This window comes from Falco cherrug, chromosome 3, assembly GCF_023634085.1.
Source record: "Falco cherrug isolate bFalChe1 chromosome 3, bFalChe1.pri, whole genome shotgun sequence".
Classification (NCBI taxonomy): domain Eukaryota; kingdom Metazoa; phylum Chordata; class Aves; order Falconiformes; family Falconidae; genus Falco; species Falco cherrug.
In genome coordinates, this window is record NC_073699.1 from 55567140 (window position 1) to 55591277 (window position 24138).

Consider the following 24138-nt stretch of genomic DNA (forward strand, 5'->3'; position numbering starts at 1 on the left):
AGTTATTTTTCTTACTGGTAGCTGGTACAGTGCTGTGTTTTGGATTTAATATGAGAATAAGGTTGATAATGCACTGATGATTTCCCTTGTTGCTAAGTAGTGTTTATACGAAGTCCAGGACCTCTCAGTTTCTCAGGCCCTGCCAGCGAGAGGGCTGGAGGGGCACAAGAAGTTGGGAGGGGACACAGCTGGGACAGCTGACCCCAACTGGCCAAAGGGATGTCCCATACCATATGTCATATGCTCAGTATGTAAACTGGGGGGAATTGGCTGAGGGGACAGATCGGTGCTTGAGGACTGGCTGGGCATCAGTCAGCAGGTGATGAGCAATTGTATTGAGCATCACTTGGGGTTTTGTTATTGAGTTTTATTTCTCTTTCTCTTTTTCTTATCTCCCTTTTCATTACAATTATTAGTATTAGTATTGTGCTTTACTTTATTTCAGTTATTAAACTGTTCTTATCTCAGCCCATGGGTTTTACCTTTTTCTGATTGTTCTCATCCCACTGGGTGATGGTGGGGAGTGAGCAAGCAGCTGCGTGGTACATAGTTGCTGGTTGGGGTTAAACCATGACAAAAGCAAACCAAAAGCATTTGAGAGAAGTAGAATAAATGTGTTATTGTGTAGCTGGCGTTCACCTTCTCTTGCTGCAATTGACATCAGCTTTGTAGGAAAAGAACATTATTAGGGCAATGAGAGCGACCTTAGCTTGTCGTCTTCATGGTGTATGAGTGGTAGTGCCATGTCCAATACATGATTGCCTGCTGCTGTGCCCAGAGAAATGTGGTGCTTAATTACTAAACAGGTCATCAGCATCTCCTGTTCCTCCTCAGTTCAGCCTGTGTCCTTGGGCTGTATTTTCTGCATATTATTTGAGTACTGCTCTGAAGAGTCATTCTTGCATGCTTTCTTTGCAGCATTCCTTAGAGTAGTACCTTCTTGCTTCACTCAAAGTAGCTCAAACAAATAAGGCAAGCATTCCTGGTGGTAGCATCGTACAGATCTGGCACACACTTAGACAGAGCTCATTTCTCCAGGGCAGCCCCCATGTGCCTTACCTGTGTTCCCTTTCTGCAGCCCCTTCCTCATCCATTACACCTTTTCCTGCTTCTCCAGCAGATGAAGCAGGGGTCCTGTGGGCAATAGTCTGCTGCGCTGTATGACCCTGGCTTATCCCCAGCTTGCATGCTGGCTTGAGTGTGCTGTGGGAAAACAGCAGGTCGTTGAAGACCAAGTCTAAAGTGTTCCATGCAGAGGAAGGTTTGCAGATGAAAGTTGCAGGGGCACCTCTAGTATCTGACATATCTTGTGACGCTTGTTTTGACTACCTCAATAATGTTCTTTATGTGTGGGGTTTTTTTTTATCTATTCTTGTAGGGCTTTAGAAAAGCAGTCTGAACACCCTTTCCACCTTTCCTGACAAATTTATCTTGTGACAGTCCAAGCCTGACTTAAGCAGCAGGGTTTGAAACCTGTTAATCTTTTTTACAGGCTTCTGCTGCACAAGCTAGCAGTAGCAAATTGTTGTCCTCTGCATGAACTGCATTTGAGAAGGACGTTACAAATTTTGCAAATTACTTTCATGGGTATTTATTGAAAGCCGAGGAGCAAGGATGTTAGGGAATGCTTTAGTCCATTCTAGGCTTTGGAGGATGATCTTTTCTGGGGACAGAGGCTCGCTCTAGTTAACAGCTAAAGGTTTTAGAAGCACTTTCTTTCCCATTAATGGGAAGCTTCTACTGGGGCTTTAATGTAGAAATGTCCTCTTTCTCTCTTGAGAAGCAGTCCCCGTAGGATCCCTGTACAGCACGCAGAGGTTAGGTGTACAGTCTCTTGCCTTTATGGGCTGCAATGCAGGAGGAGTTTGTGCAACTCTTGCAAAGGGAAGGGCAAGTGTGTTCTTGTCCTGTCTATGGAAACATGTTGTCCTTTCTCATAGAGGAGGCAGCATTTGACAAAACAACATAGACAGGATTTCTGGCTAGCTAGTCAGAGCTGTGAAGATCTTGGAAAGCTTGATTTGTTACAGTCTCATGGCAATTCACAGGCGCACAGGCTCCAGGCACATGAAGAGCGATGCCTGGTTCCCCAAGTAGCATCCTGGAAAGGGGCAGAGTTAGTGATACCACAGCACTTCTTACATAGCGTGTACGTGCTTAACTAGCATATCTATTGGTTATGGGTCCAGAACTCATTTTGCTGCTACTTTTCTAAGGGATTTCATGGAGAATCGCAGAGTGTTTCCTAATTTCCAGTGATACATACTTGGAATATTGATGCTGAGTCTTCTCAAGGCCACAGAGGAAATACTGAGAGCTAAGAATGGTTTGAATGAAATTCATAAAAGCTGAGAGGCAAACTTGATGTACGAAGGAATACATCAAAGAAATTCCCTCATTCTGAGAAGGTTTTTTTTGTTGGTGGTTTGGCTTTTTTTCAACATCCAGATTTTCAAAAGGGAAATGGTGCTGGTGGCTTTTGCTAAGTTGCTTTAACAGTGTTCTCTCTTTGTGGAATCTGCATTTACAGGTTTATTGATAAGGATTTGAAGGGTATTGCTAACATGTCCTTTTAAGAAAAATTGACAAGCACAAAGAAGAGTGGTTTTGAGCCAATATGTTTTTGACTTTAACTTAAACATGATCTTAAGACACAGGTTCTGCTTTTTCACATTGCTGCCTGTAAAGGGGCTCAGTGTTCTCAACATACAGATTATCATGGCCTTTGGGATGTTGTGCATGCACTGGTTTAGCTACTTTCTGGCTTTTGGTATTGAATGATAAAGACTCGGGTTCTGCTCCTGTCCTTTATTAACTGTACTCACAGCAAACCTGACCATCTTAAACATGATTAAAATATAATTCAAAAGTTATTAGCTAATTATGACGCAAAGTACTTAATTTGCCATTGCACCCTAATAACTTAAAGGTACTCCTGATAACTTGGTAATAACCGTATCATAAGCAAGAGGACACGGTTGCTACTAACTTAATAGGCAGCTTCCCTCAAGATAAAACATAAATAATGTACCTCAATGAAATCGGATTCAAGCTTAGTAAAATTATCTTGGCAAGCAAAGAGAATATTTGTTAATTTTTCTGTGAAATGTTATCATTGCCAAGAAAACTTGGTTACAAAAAACAGAGATGGAAAAAGTATTTGCATGAATAATTGATTTAACATTTCATTGGTTTAAATGATTTTAGGAAAAGTGGTTTTGATATGCTCTGGAAAACTAAAAAGTTTTTAAGGACTTATTTGCAAGATACCAAACACTGTAGGAGATGTGGGGCTTAAAGGCTTGCAGTCTGCTCTTCAGTATATCCAGTGCATGAATGAGCGTGAAAGAAAACAGCAAGGAGAGATGGCATTGTAAAGCATAAAACGCCTCTCGTGATTAGAGGGACGACGGCAGGGACCTGCAGCCTCCTCCCCTGCTCCAGATCTCCCTGACTTGGCATGTGGGGTGGGTCGATCAGAGAGCTGGCCAGTTGGAGAGGTGTCTCAGGATCCTAGAGGAAGGGAAGGGCTGTGGTACTGCTGTGTAGATAGTGGTTTGGCTGAAGAAACAGCCTGTTTTGGGTTTACAAGACTTAAGTTTTCTGGAGATGGGCCTGTATGGTAGCAAAAGGGCTTGAGGGAGTGCTTGGCATCTGGAGACAAGCAAAACCATGAGGCTCAGGGGTTGGCATGCTGTCTTGTGAAGTGTCAGCAACTTCAGGATCTGTCAGGTGGAATAACCTCACTTTGTCAAAAGTGATGGGGATTGTGGGGATGAGGATCCTGGTTTTGTGTGGGGGAACAGCTGGAGAGCAGAGGACAGACCCCTCTCAGCCACATCTGAAGCCAGTAATGCAACCTAGAGGTTCAGGAGGTTTGGCTGCCATGGTATTGAAATTGCTTTTTAAACACTTACTTGCCCAGCCTTGTGTGAAAAGATGCAGATTTGGGTTGCAGCCTGTTCCTCTTATCTGTCTGTATCTCTTTGGTGTACCAGAGGAGAGAGAGAAGTACATGGTAAACAGAAACTCCCTGGCCCATCATCCGCAGTCTGGGGATAGTGCTGTCCTGGCCTCACCCTTGCTGCCGTCGTGCAATGTGGGAGATGGTTTCCATCTGCCCACATATATAGTTTTCTGGCCGTGAGTCACCAGCTCTTGAAATCCCATCCCAACTATTTATTCCTTTCTTTTCTAAAATGTCAGCATTTCTCCAAGTGTCATTTGGTCTGGTTGGATGATGGTCCTGAGTTTGGGAGCGGGAGGTTGACCATCCCGGGAGAAGGCTGTGACAGAGTGTATTTTTTTGGTCTGCTTCTGTTAGACATTTGGGCACCCTGCACCCACCGGTGAGGCTATCAGCCAGCATGTTATGTACATCAGGGGAGTTACTGTATTAGCTCTGCTTCGTAGTGTAGTTATTACTTCTGGTGTGAATCTCCTGGGTAGCTAGATCCCCTGTTTAGTGGGGAAAGTACAGGTTTTCATTTTGCTTGGAAAAGCTTCCTTTTCAGGCAAACAGGTTAAGGTGTTGCTAGTGACTTCTGGAGCCTTTGCCATCCATTTTTTAACTCACCCCAATGTTTCCTGTGACCCACATATCCTCTTGTTCAACTGTCATTTAGTTACACATCTCATCATCTCCGTGCTCATCTGTGGCGTAGAAAGCTGTAGTTCACTCTCGTGTAAGTAGCATTCCTGCAACATGACTACACAGTGTTGTGCAATTTATTCTTTTCTAGTTAACGTGTCAGTTTGTCCATGAGGGTTAGATCCAATGACTATTAGTTCATTTTGTAATATGTCTCATTTGCTTTCATCTCTGCTGCTGGTGCTGCCTCTGATCAGGCAGGTTGTAGCAAATCCCATGTTTCTTTTTTTTTTTTTTTTTTTTTTTTTTTTTTGTCTCTGATGTGCTCTCTGACAATACCACCTCACTCATCGTTTCAGATCCTTCCTGTCTCCTGCTCAGCACTTCTTGTCTATCTCAATTTCTTCTAAATGTTTTATCAGCCCTCTGAGCTTGCCCTTACCTTTTCTTCCATGCTCAAATAACAATCTTAAGCTGTTTGAAATGATCTCCATGTAAATGATTCAGTTCTTTAATCTTTAGCAAATATTTCCATAAAAGTTTGACATCCTTCTTGTCAGTATCTGGGATTTATCTGTTCTTTAAAATGCTGTGTAACATTTTATTTTAAATCTCGTAAGAATCAGTGTTTTAATACCTCCTTCCGTACATACTTCTGGCTCTGTCATTTTGGCTCCTATATAAATATCTTTTCTATAGAAGGCTTAATGAAATTGTAGGTTTTAATACATTTTTCCCCTGTTACCTTTGCTTTATAATCATTGTATTCATGCTTTTTCTCATAATGTAGGAACTGTCTGTGCCAAGGAATTCCTGAGACTCATGGACACAAAACCTTAAATTAAATGTAAGGAGGAAGAGATAAGAACAAATTATAATAGCACTGAGAGCAAGAGATTACAACAGGGTATTTGGTTAAAATGCGGTTTTCATAATATATGTTCCTGAAAATTGCAAATGTATTCTGTTATATCATGCTTATGAGCCGACTTTTGTTATGCAGAGGTATAAAGGTTGCTATGTATTCAGTCACTGTGGATCCAAATGATGTGAGGTATTCAAAAAAGAAGAGCAGGTTGTTACTGTCAAAGCGGTCCTCTGAAAAAAAGATAGAAACCTTGTCATTCTCCACTTAGGATAGCATTTCTCCTTGGTGTGGATGCCTCTTCAAATGTACTAGCTTCTAGGGGACAGTGCAAAATTATGTAATTTAGATGTACGAGGAAGTAAAATTAAATAGCCATGAGATGAGCATACCATTAAACAGATCTAATTTATAATGGGCTCTTATGCAAATTGCCTTTGAGCACTCAGTAAAAGAAAATGAAAAGAAATTAATAAGGACAATGTGGACTAAGAAGTTACAGAGGAAAAAAAAAAGTAAAAGCCTATTCCAGCTCACTCTCCACACACCCAGAGTGTTAAATAAGCGTTCCTATTAGCCACTTAAATATAATGATGTGATAATAAAACTTGCATTCACTCATACTTTTAAGAACCAACTCCCTACTCACTTTTGACATAGTGGCTCCAACCAGGTGAGTAAGATTTTGACTGAAATACTTTTCCTTTGCCATGTGATTCATTAGTGGAGGGAGAGAGACGTGTTTTCATGAGCACTTTGCCCCTTGCCAGCCACTGAATATCCGACCTCAGCATAGTCCCAGGCAGTTACTTGCCTTGCTGTTAGCATGGGATTGCGGGTGCCAGGGTATTGCTGATGCTCCTCCTGCTGCACAGTTCCCTCTGCCAGGTTATTAAAAGGGATTCACACCAGGAATTTTCCTCCCTTTTTGTTGTTCTGCGAAAGACACAGACAGCGGGGAAAGCTTACAGCTTAGAACTGGTAGGAATGGTTTATTGCAGAAGGTTTTCAGTTAGTTTTGAGTTCATAGCGTCTGCTGATAAAGATGATAATATGAGCAATAATATACCGAATATATTCAATAATAAGAAATCTATATTTTCTCAGAGAAAAAAAAAAGTTTATTTCTACCTTAGTCTGAAACTAATGCACTGTTCTGCATGCTTGCACACATAAAGGCTTACAGTTTTTCCATGTTCCTTGATCAGTTTGATTACAAAAGGGAAGAGGTTTAGCTGTGTCCACTGAAGCCGCTAAAACAATCTGCAGACCCGTGTCATTTTTCTTAAGAAAGTTGTGCAGTAGTTTACTTGTTTAATTAATATTGGCCATCTTGTTCCTAATTATTGCTGTTTTCCCAAACTCCCAACAGAGGCAGGATATACTAAAGGGCAGTCTTTCTCTCTATGTGTATAGTAATATATATAAATATTTATACACTGAGAGAGCAAGGCTATAAACACACAATGTATACAGTTTTGCTGCAGACTGAGTATATTTTTATGCTGGACAAACAGGACTTGTTTCTGAAGAATCTGAGAAATCCTGTGAGCAGTGTCACCTTCCTGTGCCAGCTCTTTGGTCTAGCAATGCTGTTACAGGTCAGTGGGGAGAAGGATCCATCCCTGTAGTATTTTATGGAATTAAAACACTGTTCCATGTCCACATCCCATTGTTTTCTTTCCCCACTAAAACCAGGCTTGAAGCTGTACCTGTTTTGTGTCCTTAAAGTAAAATTAAATTCTCTGAGAGAAGCAGAGTTTTCCACTGGTTGTATTTTCAGCCCTTGAAGCATTCGATTTCTGACAGTGGAATATGATACTTAAAGCCACAGACATTAATTATTACCCATTGGAGGTCGCACTTTCAACCCATGGGACATTAATTTTCCTGATACACCGAAAATTCCAGCCTGTTAGTTTTAATTAAATATTTCAGAAATACATTTTCTTGTAAATGGACTATGGTTTCTTATCCTTTACCCTTGATATTTGACTAATTCTGCATATAATTATCAGCTTATTTTCAAGCCTCCTTCAAAGCACTTTCATGTTTGGAAATCCATTCAGCTGTTATGCATTTGTCATTTAAAAAAAGCAAAAAGTTATCTTTGCCTATCATAGACCAGTGTTGTCAAGACGGAAAGGGGGAATAATAATAGTTCAGGTTTTCTTGGGAAGTGAAATTATTATAAACGTGCCTTAAAAGTCCCTTCTGGTGCCAGCAGGCTGATGGGTCTTCAGCATTTATAATTGCAGTGTGAGACGAAGCCAAAGTAACAGCAGAGCTATGGGTGTCAGGGGGGATGGTTACTCAAATCGGATTGTATAGAGAAGTTGCCAGGGCACAGAGAGCTTGCCACGGTGCTTCCGGGAACCCAGGAGTACAGGGAAGGGCTGGAAGGTGAAGGTGTGGGTCATTCCCCAGGTGCTGGCATAGCCAGGTCTCCTCTCCTGGTGGGTGTAGCAAATGCAGCTTAGGAGAAGGACCAAGCCACCAGATTTGGTCCTGTATTATCTCAAGTCTTTCCATGGAGGCCATGTGAAAGAAGCTGGAACCTAAGTTTTTCCATCTGAAAAGGAAAAAGGCTTTAATTTTGTTTACAGAAGTCTCTCTGCTGGGGGTCTGCCCTTCCAGAGCTGTTTTAACACGTGAAAGTGCAGTTGTGTATTGCAAAGTGATCCTGGGAGGGGAATGGGAAGGGAATTGGGACTTTGCAATTCCTTGGGTTTTCCTGCTGCTGCAAAGCAGCAGTGCCTTCTGCGAACTGATCCAGCCCAGACCCACAGCCCTTCAGGTCCCAGGCAGACCCCTGATGGCTGCGCGCTCTTGTCAGCATTATGGTTTTGTCAGAAGGCTCCATCCTCTGATACTATCTTGTTCGTCTCCTAAACAATTAATAAAATGAAGACAAAAAGCCTAGAGGTTTAAAATATGTAATTATAGTAGTAATTTAGAACTAGGAAAATGCTGCAGAAACCAATTACAATTATACATTTCAGTAATGACTGACTTAGCCAAATATATGTTTTGTGTGTGAATTCTACAATGGATTCCAAGATGACATGCTTGAGTATAGGGGAAAATTAATTCTAAGTGCCGAGTGCATCCATATTAGACATAAATGTTGCTCATCCGCCTAGTGAACAGGAGTCTTGTCGCAGCTCAAATTTTGAGCAGCAGGGCAGGCATTAACCAAGTATCCAAGGAAGAAAGCTTGAACAGTTCTAAGGGATGGCTTTGAAAAAAAATTGATACCTGATCATTCTGCAAAACACATTTGATTCCTTACATGTTACAGATTTCGTGCAACTTGAATTGATTTAGACATTTCCTGCAGAATTGTAGATGGCCAGCTGAGGTTAATGAGGTTTTATTTCTTTCCTGGTCTTCATCTCTCCCAGCTGGTGAGAAAGAATAGATGAGACTTGTAGTCTGCTCACAGCTTCTTAGTGGGTGTACTGCTGCTGTGGGTGCAGACGTCGCTCCAGACTCCATTGGGGTTGCCGTTGTCGAAGGGAGGTGGTATGGCTGTGGGTGCGACATGGTGTGTGGTCACCTTGACCCCTGTCCCTCTGCAGTTCCCCAAGACCCTGCTGCAAATCCTGCTGGCTCCCCTTTTTTGAGAACCACATCTGGTTTTTGCCTCTTGAACCTTTCCCTGGAGATCCCCTTCTGCTGGCTGATGAATGGGGCGTCTCTGAGCCTGGGATGCTTCATGCTGGAGGAGGGCTGGTTGCCTTTCATCTCGGGTTTTTTTCCCTTGGTGGTGGTGGGGAATGGTTGTTTCTTCATGTCTTTTAAAACAAAAATAGTGTGCCATGACTGTTTGTTGTGCTCACTCTATCCTTTTCGTGAGAAGACAAACTTGTACCTTAAGTATGCCACCAACTGAGTGTGGTCTGGGAATAAAAGTGCCCGTCGGTCCCCTAGCTCCATGCTGATGTCTGGGGATACTGTTGTGTAACCTGCAGAGGTTTCACTGTGCTGGGTCCCAAGCCAGATTGGTTCTATTAAGATAAAAACTACATATAAATGAGCCTGTTAATTAAAATACTGAAAACACAGTATTGGCAGAATATGGCAGAATGTAACAGGTTGTGACAAGGCTCTGAAATCTCATCCCACATTGTCGGTAATATTTCACATGGAGTGTCTGTATGACATATTGCAAGTGAGCTATTTCAAGACCATTTTGTTTACAGTTCAGATGTTGGAAAGGATCAAAAAGTACTTCCACGTTGCACGTACAGATGTATGAACAGGAACAGAGAATCAAACCTACCAGTCGCTCCTGCTGATTTCATTGGGAAACGACCAGTGACTCAGGAGTGTTTCGCAAATGCCCCAGCGCAGAAACAACATATATTTCATGTTGCTCTGGTGAGGGTTTTGTTCAGAGTTATCAGCCCTTCCTACTGCTCTAACTAAAGCTGGTTTGTGAGGCGCACATCTAGAAAATGTGTGTGTGCACACCAGTTGATGTTGCAAGAACTGTTGGCAAGCGGAGGCTCTCTAGGTGACTGCATGGTTCTGGTGGTCAGTGGGTGGTCTCTAAAAACCAAGGCATTTTTCCTGATTATTTTAGAGTGTGGTAATTGATAACCTGCTACAAACAGTTAATTATTACTGTGAAATCATTATCTTGCATTGAAATGTTACAACCTTTGTATCCCCAGCTTCTTTTTCCCCCAATGTGCTGCCCCCTCAGCTGTACTTGTCCAAGTATTGGTTGCAGTAAATGGCATCCAAAATATGAACTGGCTTTAAAAACACACAAAACCCAAGCAAGCAACAAAAAAGCCCCCTGTTTCCCAAGTGCAATTTCCAAACTAAATTAAGTCCATCGCGCAATCCTGCGGAAAGCAGAATGGAGTCAATCAAGGGGTGCATCCGGGGGGTTGGGGTCTGCTGATGGGGGCTATCAAGAGAGGTGTCCAAAATGATTGAGGGGGTGTCATCTCACACGACACGCGTTTGGACAGCCAGGCTGGTGCAAGAGGCTCCTGCCCCAGCTGCTTCCCCTCCACCTCCCCAGCTGTGCTACTTAGAAGTTTCTGAGGCCACGCTAGAAAACATGCAGCTTAAACTGTGGTTTGAAACCAGCCCTTTTCTCATGGAGCGGAGCCACAGAGCTGCTTTGGTGAAGTTGGCGCGAGGGGGTTTTGCAGTGTCAGGCCGTTTGAGCAGCTGCTGAGCCAAGCTTGGTCTGACCCTTGCTGCTTGTCTCTTCTTTCCTCTCCAGAATCGGACGGCTTTTCGATGGCACGGAGCCCATTGTCCTCGACAGTCTCAAGCAGCATTATTTCATTGACAGGGATGGGCAGATGTTCAGATATATCTTGAATTTTTTAAGGACATCAAAACTCCTCATTCCTGATGATTTCAAGGTGAGATTTCAAGGGACTTGGGTGTTTTGCACCTACCTTGGTAAAGCCAAGTATCTGGTGTGTAGTCAAAGCAGAGCCCTAGATGGTGGAGGTGGGGGAGGGGGGGGACTCGTGGGGTATGTCTTTAGTTTCAGGTACATGGCAGAAATAAGCATGGGGGTGCAAAAGTGGCACCTGTCAGCCTTTTCTAGAGTGGCATCAATATTAAATTTTCCCCTCCTGGCTATAGCGTAATGGAGCAACCTTGCCATGTTTGACCTAAGGAAATTAAATATCGTAGGATGCTGATGGAAACGGAAAGGATGTTACAATCTGCAACCGACTGCTCGTGAGCTTTGCTGATTACTTGTCCTCCTATCCACTTTTATGCTTCCCCTCTGATCGCAGCAGCGCTGGCTTCCACTCCCACGCTGAAATTCAGAGAATAGTGTGGGAATCGAAGTACTGACAAAGTAAACTGCACACATGGTAATATTTGACCATTAAGTCATAAAATATTTTCTCCCTCAGACTCTTGAATGTATACTGCAAGCTTAATTTTGGAGTTTTAGAGAAGTCAGGGATGAACAGTTCTACATTTATTATTTAAACTTTATTAAAGAGCCTGCCTTTTTTTCTTTTTAATAACAAATTAAATTTGTGGTAGTTCACCACATTAGACATTAGCTTACAGAAGCAGAGTTTCAGACTCCATGTGATGTTCTGTGTTTATCTGCTTGTAGGTGTGTGGGTGTATGTGTGGTGTCAGTGAAGAAAGCACTGGAGACCGCGGCTGCAATCAGAACAGATCTTTATCATTACTTAATGAATGCGTATCAGTGTAGCTGGCTGTGCCATTAGTTCACATAGGAAATGCAGCAATTCAGATTAAGCAGGAGAGGGGATGGGGAAGGGTTAGAGCAGCTCACACTCGTGTACAGTCTTTTATCCCTCGTACCTAAGAGATTTTCTGAGATCTGAGAGAGGGGCGTATTAGCTGTGAGGTTGAGTTTGAGACCCATATTGCAGCAATCTTTGAATCATCACCTGTAGAGGCATACTTAGTTCTCCTGTGCATGATTATTCAGATCTACCTGAATAATGTGGGAGTTTGGAACTAACCAATATGCATCATGTCCCTCTTTTGAAGCCTTAGCGTGACTTTGCGCTGCTCTCGGCACTTGTCCTGAAGGTAATCAGAAATACAGGAAAAGGAAACGCCACTTTCCGTGCAATATTAAGAAATTATATATGCAGAGCCTTTTAAACACATAAATATACTGTAGCTATGCTGAAATTAAAAATGTAACTCCTGGCAAGTTCACCCGACCAACATGACGTTCAAAGGGGTGTCTTTCCCCAGTTATGCTGTAAGGTGTCCAAAGATCAGTGCTTAAAACGAACAGCAGTCCTTGTTTCATATGGAAGAGGTGACTTCTTTGTTACATGTTAAATGTAAGCAGTATTTTGAACATGACTTAGATGTCCCATTCTCACAAAGTATTTGGTTTCTAGCGCAAATTCAGGGCCGTATTGACTGTTAGCAGTCTTCTCATGTCATTCTGTTCCTGTCTTCCCTAATTCTCATGTATCGCTTTTCTCTGTATAAATATTTTCCAAATGGTCTTATGCTCTTAAACCTAGAAAAAAAAGATATTTTTTTTAATTTAAAAAATGGCAGTAGCAGACTCCAGATCATCAGTTCTAAATTACTTTTGTACTGGGTATGCTTAGAAATGCGTTTGCTCTGCTCTGGCATTTGAGATGATGTAGTAAACAATACTGTTGGCAAAATGGGGAGGTATTAAAAAATACTTAATTTTTAAAATGCAGTAATATGTGCAATCCATTATGCAAATATCTGAATCATTTTACACTAAGAACCATTGCAGGCTCCCTCATTTACATTCTTATACCTGTTACAATGCCTGCTAGTAATGCTGTAAGACGTGATGGATCCTAGTGATGAATTTTCTGAGTCCTGATTGAATTCTGTTCCATCTGTTCAATGAGGTCATTATTCTATGACATCACTATGGGGATAAAGTATGGGGAAAACTAAGATTTATTTTTTTTTTTTCTCCCTGGATTATTCCATAGCAGGAGGGAGTTAAGCAAGCATAGCCTCCCCCTCCCCTCACTAGTGCTGCTATACCCAGTCTGTTTCAAGTGGCTGATGGTTACTTTTTGCTTGCACTGTTGTTTTATTACACCTTCCTACACAGTAATTACAAACTATGTCTGAAGGGTTCCAGATCTAGAGCAGCGTTAGCCTGCATAACCGTATACATTAAGCGGTACATTAGCAATGCCTCTTTCTTAATTGTGCACAGTAATATATGTGTCTTTCAGGACTACAGTTTGTTATATGAAGAAGCAAAGTATTTCCAGCTTCAGCCCATGCTAGGAGAGATGGAAAGGTGGAAACAGGACCGGGAGAGTGGCCGCTTCTCAAAGTCTTGTGAGTGCCTGGTGGTGCGAGTTGCCCCAGATCTTGGAGAGAGGATTACGCTGAGTGGTGATAAGTCATTGATAGAAGAAGTGTTTCCAGAAATCGGTGATGTGATGTGTAATTCTGTCAATGCCGGCTGGAATCATGACTCGACGCATGTCATCCGATTTCCACTGAACGGATACTGTCACCTCAACTCAGTTCAGGTAGGAAGTCACGTATGCACTTCTTGGAAGGGAGCCTGCTGGCCAGCTACCAATGGGTTGACATTCTTCCCTGTCACTGGGAATGTTTTGGTGAACAAAGCCAGCTGGAGGCTTTGAGCTAGTTATTTATTTCTGTGGGTCGGGGTTGCTTTCTGAACTTAATTTACGCATATCATCACCAAATCTCTTTGCAAGCAAACTACAGTAGCGTTAAAAACTTGCTTTAGGAGATACATGTGTGCCTCAATGTAAAGACATTGCATATTTGGAGAAACATTTTTTTTTGACATTTGAATATAGGGCGAACATTCAGGCCTGCTTCCAGTCCCTTGCCCTGCTTGTTACAAATTGTCTTCTGGCTTGATGAGAGGGCACAGGGACATCTCAAACCAGGGAAGGAAGAGGCCACATCCCCACAGAACCTGTTGTGAGGACATCAGGAGCTATTCCTTCACCTGAGAAAGGCAACAGAGATGCTCTGATTTGCCGGAGTCTATAGAAGCTCTGAAACTAAATAGGAAGAACGGAGGAGCAAAAAAGTGAAGCCCCAGTCCCTTATTCTGGCTGTGAGACCTGAGGGGGAAGAGGAATTAATGTGAGAAAGAGATGATGGGACAGTAGCGTTGGCCAGCTACTGAAAGGAGGGCCACACTTCCACAAAGGGAGAACACAGCCAGCATCCTCCTTCTTCCTCCTCCCTCCTCCTAAAAGAGGACCCAGTATTACTGGAGAAGGGAGCAGTTTGCAGCCACAGGAGAAGGCATCTGTTGAGTTTTTACCTTCGTAGAGGGGACTTTGTCTCAGCCTCCTCTGCTGTCTTTCAGACTGGGGCATCCTAGGAGGACTTTGACCCTTCCAACAAGACTGTCAGGCAAGGCATGTGAAAAGGGGGGAGTTACCATAGATGTGGTTAAAAGCTAGTTGTGTCCTTTTTCCAGCGTTACCCATGTCTTCCATATGCTTTTTACTTTGGATGAAGAAAACATGTTCAGTCTTCCTCCTTGCTGTGGTAACAAAACCAAAGGCATGCCTGCTTATTGCAAATAGGGCCCATCCATTTCTGTGGTCTCAGGGAAATGCCTCCTTTTTCACTTTCAGCAGTTTTTCCTGATTTTTTATGGCATACTAGAGGCCTTTTGCAGTAGGACAAGGGGTAATGGTTTTAAACTAAAAGAGGGTAGAATTAGAATAGATAGAAGGAAGAATTTTTTTACAGTGATAGTGGTGGAACACTGGAAGAGGTTTCCCAGAGGGGTGGCAGGTGCCCCATCCCTGGAAGCCTTCAGGGTCAGGCTGGATGGGGCTCTGAGCAACCTGATGGAGTTGAAGATGTCCCTGCTCATTGCAGGGGGGTTGGCTTAGGTGACTGTCAAAGGTCCCTTCCAACCCAACCCAATCTATGATCAATAGCTCTTATGAAATGGATAAGAAAAAATCTGGGAGACAAATGCAGGTAATTTCTGGAATAAATATAATAAACTTAATAAGTCATACTGTTAATGGTTTTATCCTTCGGTAGTTAAAAACAAACATCACACACCTATCTTTGCCTAGTTAGCGCATCCTGCACAGACAGCACTTTGGAGTTAGAACACTTCTTCACATCTGGAATGGTCATTAGCACTGTTGATGCTGTTTGGTTTAGGTACACCTCCTAAATGCTGCAGGCTCAGGAGCGAGTTCTTACGCAGAAGAGACTTGCAAGCTGAGCTTGGTGTCTTTCCATCTGCCGGGCCCTGCTGTCCAGGTAGAGCAGCTCTGCTGTGCTCCCTCCCCAGAGGAAGGGAGCTGAGTGCCACAGTATGCACTGAAGGCTCGCTGGGCACTCCATACGTGCCAGCACTTAACCCAGGAGTCTGGACAGACCTATCTAGACCTACCCAAGTCTCTTACTGGCCTTTACTGTCAGGCTGAAACATTAAAGTTGTTTTGTTGTAGTGACTAACGCAAATTTAGACCAGCCTTAGATGTAAGATTGCAACTGAAAAGGGATGGGACTTTCAAGGAGGATGGTTATTTAGCCACATGTCATGTGATATGATGTCCCTGTTGTATCAAAGCAGTTGTAGCCTCTAACCGTTTATCACTTACTCTGATGCTTACGTTTGTGTCACATGAATAAGAATTGTCAGACATATTTATTGATGTGAAATACCCAAGTCACAGCGACAAAACATGCACAGGCTTCAAGAGAGGTTATGTTGCCACGTTGGTAATGCTGCATCTTCCATTTCTGAGGTCATAAGCATCTCCCAGTACTAACAACAATGTGGGGCAGGACAGGGTCTGCCAATAGACCCAGAGAGTGAGGTACAAATGGTTTGTTCAGAACTGGGCTGGTTTCCTGACCAGTTGCTTCCCCTGGGTTTTTTCTCAGGACCTAAGTTCTCCTGCTCGACTTTTCAGTAGCTTGCACCAAGACATTCTGGGGGCATTTTGGTTTATATTGTTAAAAGCTGAAGATCAGGATAAATAAAAATTGCACAGATGTTTTCATGGTTCCTTCCAAGTCTCTTTTCCTACCCCCTCCTTTTTGAGATTTGTCTGCTGTGCAATTAGCCATGCTCAGGTATTTTGGAAAGACATTTGCCGACCTGAAGCAATACGTGTAAAGACGTGGCATGTCTTGTTTTAAGTGTTTTTAACCCACAGTTCGCTTCTCCCCACACCCCAATCCGCTGCAGCCTTCTGCCACCCTGCTTGCCCTTGCTGTCCCAGCACACACGCAAGCCAGTTTGCTAATTGGTGAGATAGCTGGGAAAGACTTGGTCAGCGCCTGCTCCCAGCACAACTCCAGTGAGATCTGGTCACGCTGGACAGAAGATCCCATGTCCTGTGGGGTGCAGGAGCATCAGCCTGTGCCTTGGGGCTGGTGGCCATCACAGGTGACCCTGGTGAAGCCGTGGAAGAGTCACCTTCACAAGGGAGGTGAAGGAAGCCCAGGCAGCGGAACAGATAAAGACGATGAAAGAAGCAACAAAGAGTATAAACAAGGGAAAGAATACCTTAGCCCTGCAGTTACAGTAGACCTGCATGAACATGGGCAATTAAAAAAAAATAAAAATAGTGGAATAGTGGTGTGGAAGGAGACCATGTTCTTAGCAGCCTGGAGCTGGTGTTGGGAGCTGAGGTCTTTGCAACATCAATTGTTGGGTGAGCTGTTGGGCACATACCCCTCCTGCTCCGAGAGTCCTGCCTAACTCTTCTTTTATCCTTGTGGGGTTTTTTTTTCCTTTTTTTTTTTCATTTTGCCATCGTATTTCCCACCGGAAGCAACAGTCAGGTTGTGAAAAGGGAGGGAAGAAGGTGAATAGCCAGAACTCGTTAGTCCCATAATTAAAGTTAAAAGGTCCCAGGTTTAACCACAGGTAACTGTAGCCACAAACCTTCATAGTCATGCTTGTTTTTTTCTAGAAAATTTGATGGTAACTTTTCTGAAATTATGACCGCAGTATCTGCATTGTCACCATTTAATTGAGGTGTCTGCTCAGTGTCTTGCAGTATTTGCTGTGCAATCCTGTATTTGCCCTTTTGCATTGTAAATTTTGTGAAGCAGAGAATGTGTTTCTCCACGCATGTTTCTGTGGCTAGACTAATAGTGGATTTGCTGACAGTACTAAAAAATAAATAAATATCTTTCTTCTTAGTGCTCAATGGCCAAAGTCAGCAGAAATCAGTCCAGTACAGTGAAGATGAAGGAACGAGTTACAGGATCTTTGTAACCACTGCTGTTTCCTAGCTGGATCCATTTGAAAGCAGCAGTTATCATCCTTGGACAAAACCCAGTCTATTTACTTATACATCGGTGTTTGTCTCCTCTTTTTTGCAGGTACTTGAGAGGTTACAGCAAAGAGGGTTTGAGATTGTTGGCTCATGTGGAGGTGGCGTGGACTCTTCCCAATTCAGTGAATACGTACTGAGACGAGAACTCAGAAGGACATCTCGTGCACCCTCTGTCATTCGAATAAAGCAAGAGCCTCTGGACTAAAATGGACATGTTTCTTTATGACGAAAAAAAAAGGAAAAGAGAAAAAAAGGGGGACGTTTCATGTGCAGTTTGGACTCCAAACAAATCCTGGAACTAAAATCGAATAAAAGACACATTTATATCAAATATAGAGACCACACCTGAATTCATATGGGAACATTTGGAATAGTAGTAATAATAATAATAACCTCAAGGTATAAAAGAAAAGACACACACACACACACACACATATATATTAAAAATATGTATGTATATGTATGTATGTACATATATATATGTATATATATGTCAAAGGGTAGGAAATGCAACAACAAAACAGTGGTAGATGAGGTTGGTGCTCTGATGGCCATTAAGTGTCCTAGGCCTTACTGGGGCCCACTTAACGGTGTACAAGCCATTACCATTGGGGGATACATCGACTACTCTTCACCCATTTTCCATTGCCAAACAGCCATCCACTTTTTAATGTGTACACACCTTGACTCAACTTTATTTGCATATGGAGGTTTATGGTCTTTTTTAGAGGTGGATGGGCAGGTGTTCAGGAGACGACCATCCATTGCATTGGAAAGCTAGTTGACTGAAATTTTTAATGTAGTTTGTACAGAAGTCGCACACTTTTTGTCTGCCCTCACAGATGTGAAAGGTTAACTTTTCTTTTGAATGAGGATTTTTGTCGTTTTTGTTTTGTTTTGTGTTTTTTCAAAGGGGGCCAGAATAATTAATATTTGGTAGAGATGCTCTGGTTTGAATCTGCTGCTTTCCTACAATTTTTTCAAATTTTATAATGTATTAAATAACAATAAACTCTGTTTAAAATACTGAGGGTCTGATTTAAGCCAACAGGAGCAGAGAGGTGGGATTTAGCTCACTGCACTCCAGTGCACGGAGTGGCGGCCACTCCGGCAGGCAGTGGGCAGGCAGCGCTGCCCACACACGGTGGAGTGAGTTAAAGGCAGCAGACGCCGTTGTGCGATCTGTCTGGTGTGCTGCACGTTGCTGGTCTTCCTTCAGCGCTATCCTTTTTAAGCTTTGTCCCTGTTTGAAGAGGGGCTGTTGGTCAGGCTTAAAAATGACACCAGCTCAGCCCAGGGAAACCTGTCAAAAAATGGCACCTGGTTCTGTAACCTTCAATGTCACAGTGAATAGTTGCATCCTTCCCTCTTGACTAAGGAGTTGGCAGCTCCAACTCTCCAAGCCCTTGCCCTACTGTGTGTTAGTCAGCCTGTTTGTTTTTAATGTCGTTTATTTCCCTTCTAAAGCTAGTGTTGTTCTGCCTAGAGAGTGAGATGGTCAACCCCTTGTGCTACACCATTGGCTGCATTGCTCTTGGTAGCAGGCAGTAAGCTGATGTCCTGCATTAGATGTCCTGCGAGTTGTTCTCTTGCAGAGTCTTACCGAGGCCACCTCTGCAGCTTGGTTCGGGCCGGTGAGATTTTGCAAAGGCGCCACATCATGATAACACTGCACAGATTTGTTCACGGGTTGATGCTTTCACCACCTAAGATGCACCAGCAACTGCCACCTTTCCTCCAAAGTATCTTTTTATGCAATATTCCAGAATATGACTGTGTATTCATCCTAGTATGGAAGTTTCTATCAACGCAATGGTGCCAGTGTTCCATTCATTTTGGTGACACTTTGCTATTTATTTAAGAGAAGAAAAAAGAGAAATTGTTAAATACATGTAACAAGGTTTTTAATATAGTCTGATAATGAAAAAAAAAAAAAAGCTTTCTGTTTTTTATTAAAAGATGCCCTCTGACATCTTTTAATAACTTTCTGCCAGCACATATCAATGGTTTTGAAATTACTGAAATGTGGAAATGGGTGAGGGAGGGGGCTCTGAAAATTAAGGTTCATTAGCAGGTTATTAGATCTTCAATGTGATGCTGATCTGTCTATTCACAGTACTGAAACAGCTGCCTCATTGAAAATGCTTGTTTTCAATTAGCAGCAAGTAGTCCTCTTAGAAAATAAACAAATGCTTGCTCTTACTGCCCACAATTTGGTTGTTAGTTTGCAAAGAATTTGGAAAGCTAAAACCCTGGGAAATAAATATTTTTAACAGATCTTCAAACTCTTGGAAGTGGTATGAAATTTGTGATGTCAAAAAAGATGCCAGTCCCCATGGGTTGAGGGTATGTGGGTACCAGTGTAAGGCGACGTGATGTTTCAGAGACTGTTTGCTGCAGAAACCCTCCCTGTGCTTCCAGGTGGAGCCTCACTTTCTGGGACCTCCACAGTGTACCTGGGGATATGTTTACACTGTCTGTTAAGCCCAAAGGTACTCTCACGTCCAGACCTGTCCTGCAAGCCACAGTGTTTACGTACAGGCATATGCTCCGGTGCAGGCTGGAGCCAGGGGTGCTGCAGCTCCGCTCCCTGCTGCTTGGCCAGCAGGTACCCCAAGCCTGCCTGGCCAGGAGCATCAGCAGCCTCAAGATTTGTCCCCCGGCACTGGCAGTGCCCACACCACCCACAGCCTTTGCGTAGGCTGGGTGTGGAGGCCAAGGAACTTTGCCGCTAATGCTTTTTGTTGTGTTGCTCCCAAAGCCAGCAGGTTGTGCTCAGCTGGTGGTTTTGCTTGCCCAGCGCATACCCCTCTGACTCAACGACACCGAGGATACCTCTGTGCTCCTCCCAAGTCCCCAGCTGGCTGACCACCCTCCCACCGAGCCTGCGTTCGTTGTTGATGGAGTCAAAAAATCACTTCGAGACCCCGAATGTAAATGTCTCTGCCATTATGATGTAGTCATGGAGTAAGAGGTCATGAATAAACAAAGCAATGGCTGATGAAAAATATATGCAGGAATAAGCTAGAGAGCAAATGAGATTAGTCCTGTTTGCAACTGAGGCTTGTAACCGTGTGTTTTTAAAATGTTCTTTAGAAAAGCTGATCAGCAGACAAATGAGCAATATATCCAGGAAGGGGAGAGTGGGGAGAACCAAGAAGGACCAGATTATGGTCAGCTCGTTTCTGGAGGTTAGTAATTTTGACATGTACAATAGCTTAAATTTATCTAATTTTGTATTAAAAAGTATGACTGCATTTCATGCTATCAGTGGTACTGTATTTAATAACAAGAGGAAGAGCTGCAGTGAACAGTAGCTGCCAATATTGTACTTCAGCAACTTGGTTAAGCCGATGCCAGGAGAGCTGCTGTGGACATGCAGAGATTGCAGATGCCACCTAACACCCCTTCCCACAACGAGACGCAGGCAGAGGACCTGGGTCTTCACCTTTTCTTTTGGTAATGTGAACACTGGATTGCTGTAATAACCGCGATCCCAGGGTTTAGTTCTTCCTCTGTCGCCTCCCTAGTGTACCAAACAGCTACATAATGTAAGTATGGATCCTGGCACGCTTGGATGAACCTTTGAACAGCGGGTGTCCCATTGAAGACTGAGTTAATTTACCCTGTGCTGGAGAAGGTGAAGTCCTGCTTAGTCACTAGGTTAATCTGTCTTTCCAGAAGCACTACTTGTAAGTATATGCTGATGATTTATTCTTTCTCCAGGTAGTCTGGCCCGGTGAATGTTTTTCCTCTTCATTGCCACGTGTCCAGAAGAAAACTGATCATTTCATTGCTTAACTGGCACAAGCAGGTGCTTGTGATGTTTTGATGCTTTTTGATACCCAGTAGAATCCATGACGAAATCCAGTGGGGACAACGTACTACCCTCTGAAAACATGAAAGTTGAGCCACCCATTCAGTTATTTTTCTTTATGCTAAACAGGCACTCATTTCAATTTGAAGAGAAACATTTTGTTCGTGAGTGTAATTTTTTGCAGCAACCTTTAAAAATTGATTGCTGTACTAATTACAGGGTTTTTACTGTCACCCAAATGACTTGTCAAGTGTTATTTTTCTTTAATGTTCAATTTTTTGGGGACTTGGGGAAGGAAGGGTTTGATTTTGGGGGGTGAGAAAAGAATTTTTATTGACCAATGGTCGGTTTTTCAGAGAAATAAAAACATTTATTTCCATCTGTCATTTCTTGACTGCGGAATTCTATATTATGAATTATTTCTAGGGACAACTGGTATTTGTATGTCGGCATTCATGCTGCCTGAGGTTTATTTACAGTGGAAATGAAACCAAGACATCCTTAGGGCTGTAGACCAGTTGCTTTTTCTCAGACTTCAGTTTGAGTAGTTTATTATTTCTTGAGGGTCTGGAGGGATCGCCACCACCAAAAATCAATACGTTGTATCAGGTCTCTGTGTTGGCTTTGGCTACTACCGTGTTGATGTGGTTATTGAAGACCCCAAAACTGACTTAGCATTTGGGATCCTCTATTTGACATGGAAACCTCTAAAATTGTATTCGTAGTCTTGCAAAAAAAGATGCAGGCACATAGTACAAAGGTTCATCCCCTTGTAAGCTGAGCTAGCTCTGCTAGTAGTAACCAGCATGCTAACATCGATGCTGGGGGGAAACACTAGTGCCTACCTGCTGAAGCATCTTCTGTTTGTGCAGATGAGCTCCAGAAATGGAAGTGTCCTCTGACAGATGGGGGAAAAGTCCACTTTTTTCTTGAATCCGCGATTTTTTTTTACATTTGTTGACTAAGGGCTTATATACGTTACTGAGCTCTGTGACCCTAAAATAATGAAAAGCATATTATTTTTTAGCTAATGTCAGATATTATGGGCCACATCCCATCTTCTGCCCTCTGTATTCATGGTGAACTTGCCTCACACCCAAGTTATGAGCAGAATTACAGATTAGTGTAATTCAGGGATTATGAGAAGAGGCATGGCCTGGTGATCGGCTCTCAGTATCATTGCATCAACAGCAACAGTATGTCATCTCTGTTGCTTGTTGTTGCTTCTACCAAATACACCATTTTCCACTGCAGGTCAGAGGAAGTGTGGTTTGATCAGACCCGTCTCTTGGCCCCATTGAAACTGTATGTCCGTGAGCTCTTCTCTCTGGAGAGGCTGTCGCTGGTGTGAGCAGGCTGGGTTTGTGCCCCTTGGGGAGTGTGGGGTGTTGGTGGCCTTGCCCAGCCCAGTAAGCCCTGTCTCCTGGTCCTCAGAGCACAGCTGTGGCTTGCTGGTCTGAGGAGAGATGGAGGGAGGGAGATTTGTTTCTGTACTCTGGAGTTTGGACTGAAACGATCTCATCTACAACCCCAATGGTCATCTAGTTTCTGTTCTATTATGTGGCTTGTCAGTGTTATTAATTTTCCTCAGGAAAGTGCATAACGTGGGATGGCTGGCCTTGCCTGCTTGCTGTTAGGATGCAGTCTAAAGGGCAGGGCAGCGACCTGTTGGGTGGGCATTGATTTAAAACAGAAACTGCATGGGCTGAAGTCCCTTAAATGCATGTACTGCACTTGTTCTGTCTCCAGTTCAAACCAGAGGGCTTAGCGAGTATCACCAGTGGATGTTTGATATTTCAAGAAATACCAAGAATGCCAAGAAATTGCAAAAACAAAAGACAAAACAGGCAGTGTGGACACTCCTTCTGAAGATGTGGAGCCATTATTTCACTAATCCCTGCTGCTTCTGAATAAATACTTCAGCTCTGAGTGGCTCACAATAAAAACACTTATTACCAGAAAATAACAAAAGTAGCTGTGCATTTTTGCCTTGCTTTCTCCAGTTCAGGAAGCTTGGGTTTTTTCTGCTTAGGGCTGTGTCTGGGCAGCTCAGGAGTGAGAATGTTGGCCATAACAGTGCTTGGTCTCTTCAAAGCATTGTACAAACCTTCAATTAAGCATCTTTCTACCTGTAAGGGAAGAAGGTAGCAATAAGCTCATCTTGCAGCTGGGGAAGCTGAAGAGGCTCGACTTCCACCCAGCTGGGTGGCAAGCTGTGCTTCAGGAATCACGCTTAGCTGCCACCCTCTTTCACAACCCCTCTCGTAGTATGGAAAGAGGTTGGAATCAGTGAGGTACTATGACACATGGGTTTTTATAAGCCGAGGCTTGCAAGCTATTTGAGCAAATACAAGGCGTCCCTGAGATGTCTGAATAAGCTTAGAAAGCAACACTACAACTGTGTTAGGCTTGATGTACCTTTGGGAATTTTTTTCTAATTCCTTCCCAAGTGAGAGGAAAAATAAATTAATTAATATTCCCTTCACCTTTCATGTTTTAAGTAGCGTCTACTGATGTCTTCATCTCCTTCCTCTGGCTCAGCTCTTCAGTAGTGACTAATTTTCTGTTTATGATGTTTCGATTCCTTAACACAGAGTTCAGATATTACAGGGGAGGAGGGGAAATAGCAACAGAAAGCTCCAGTGCATTTTATGAAAAAGGTTTGGTCATTCATGTAGTGGTCACAATAAAATTCTGATGCATGCCAGGATGGTCAGTGACAGGATTCTTCAGGTGTGGTTGCTGAGACAGGGCAAGGCACGTTGGCTCCCAGCTTCAAATGCTCCAAAATAAAAATGACAACAGCAGAAAACTAGGGCTCCAACCCTCACAGCTTATCTTCTGCCTTAAGCATCTGCTCCTCTTTCTTGCAGTTGTAGCCTTTAGATGAGTAGTTTAAAAGCTGTGCTATCATCTCCAGTGTAACCAGTGCAGCTATTCCAGGAGAAAGCTGCTTGGCTCAGACGGCTGTTCCACAGAAAAATTCTCTTCTGATGCATTATTGATAGATGTAAGTTAAAGCCATAAAGCTCGCAGCTTTATCGGGCAATATCTA

General features: G+C 43.0%; 1 protein-coding gene across 7 annotated transcripts in view; it reads left to right on the forward strand.

Annotated features, from left to right (window-relative positions):
* KCTD1 (potassium channel tetramerization domain containing 1) overlaps positions 1-21469 on the forward strand; it is a 106507-nt gene extending 85038 nt beyond the window's left edge. For all 7 annotated transcript variants that reach the window (XM_027797748.2, XM_055705300.1, XM_055705302.1 and 4 more), the window contains exons 3-5: positions 10702-10846; positions 13178-13483; positions 17313-21469. In XM_027797748.2, the coding sequence (XP_027653549.1) occupies positions 10702-10846; positions 13178-13483; positions 17313-17471 (610 nt within the window). In that variant the 3' untranslated portion in view covers positions 17472-21469. The remainder of the gene's footprint in view (positions 1-10701; positions 10847-13177; positions 13484-17312) is intronic.
* Positions 21470-24138: the final 2669 nt, after the last annotated feature.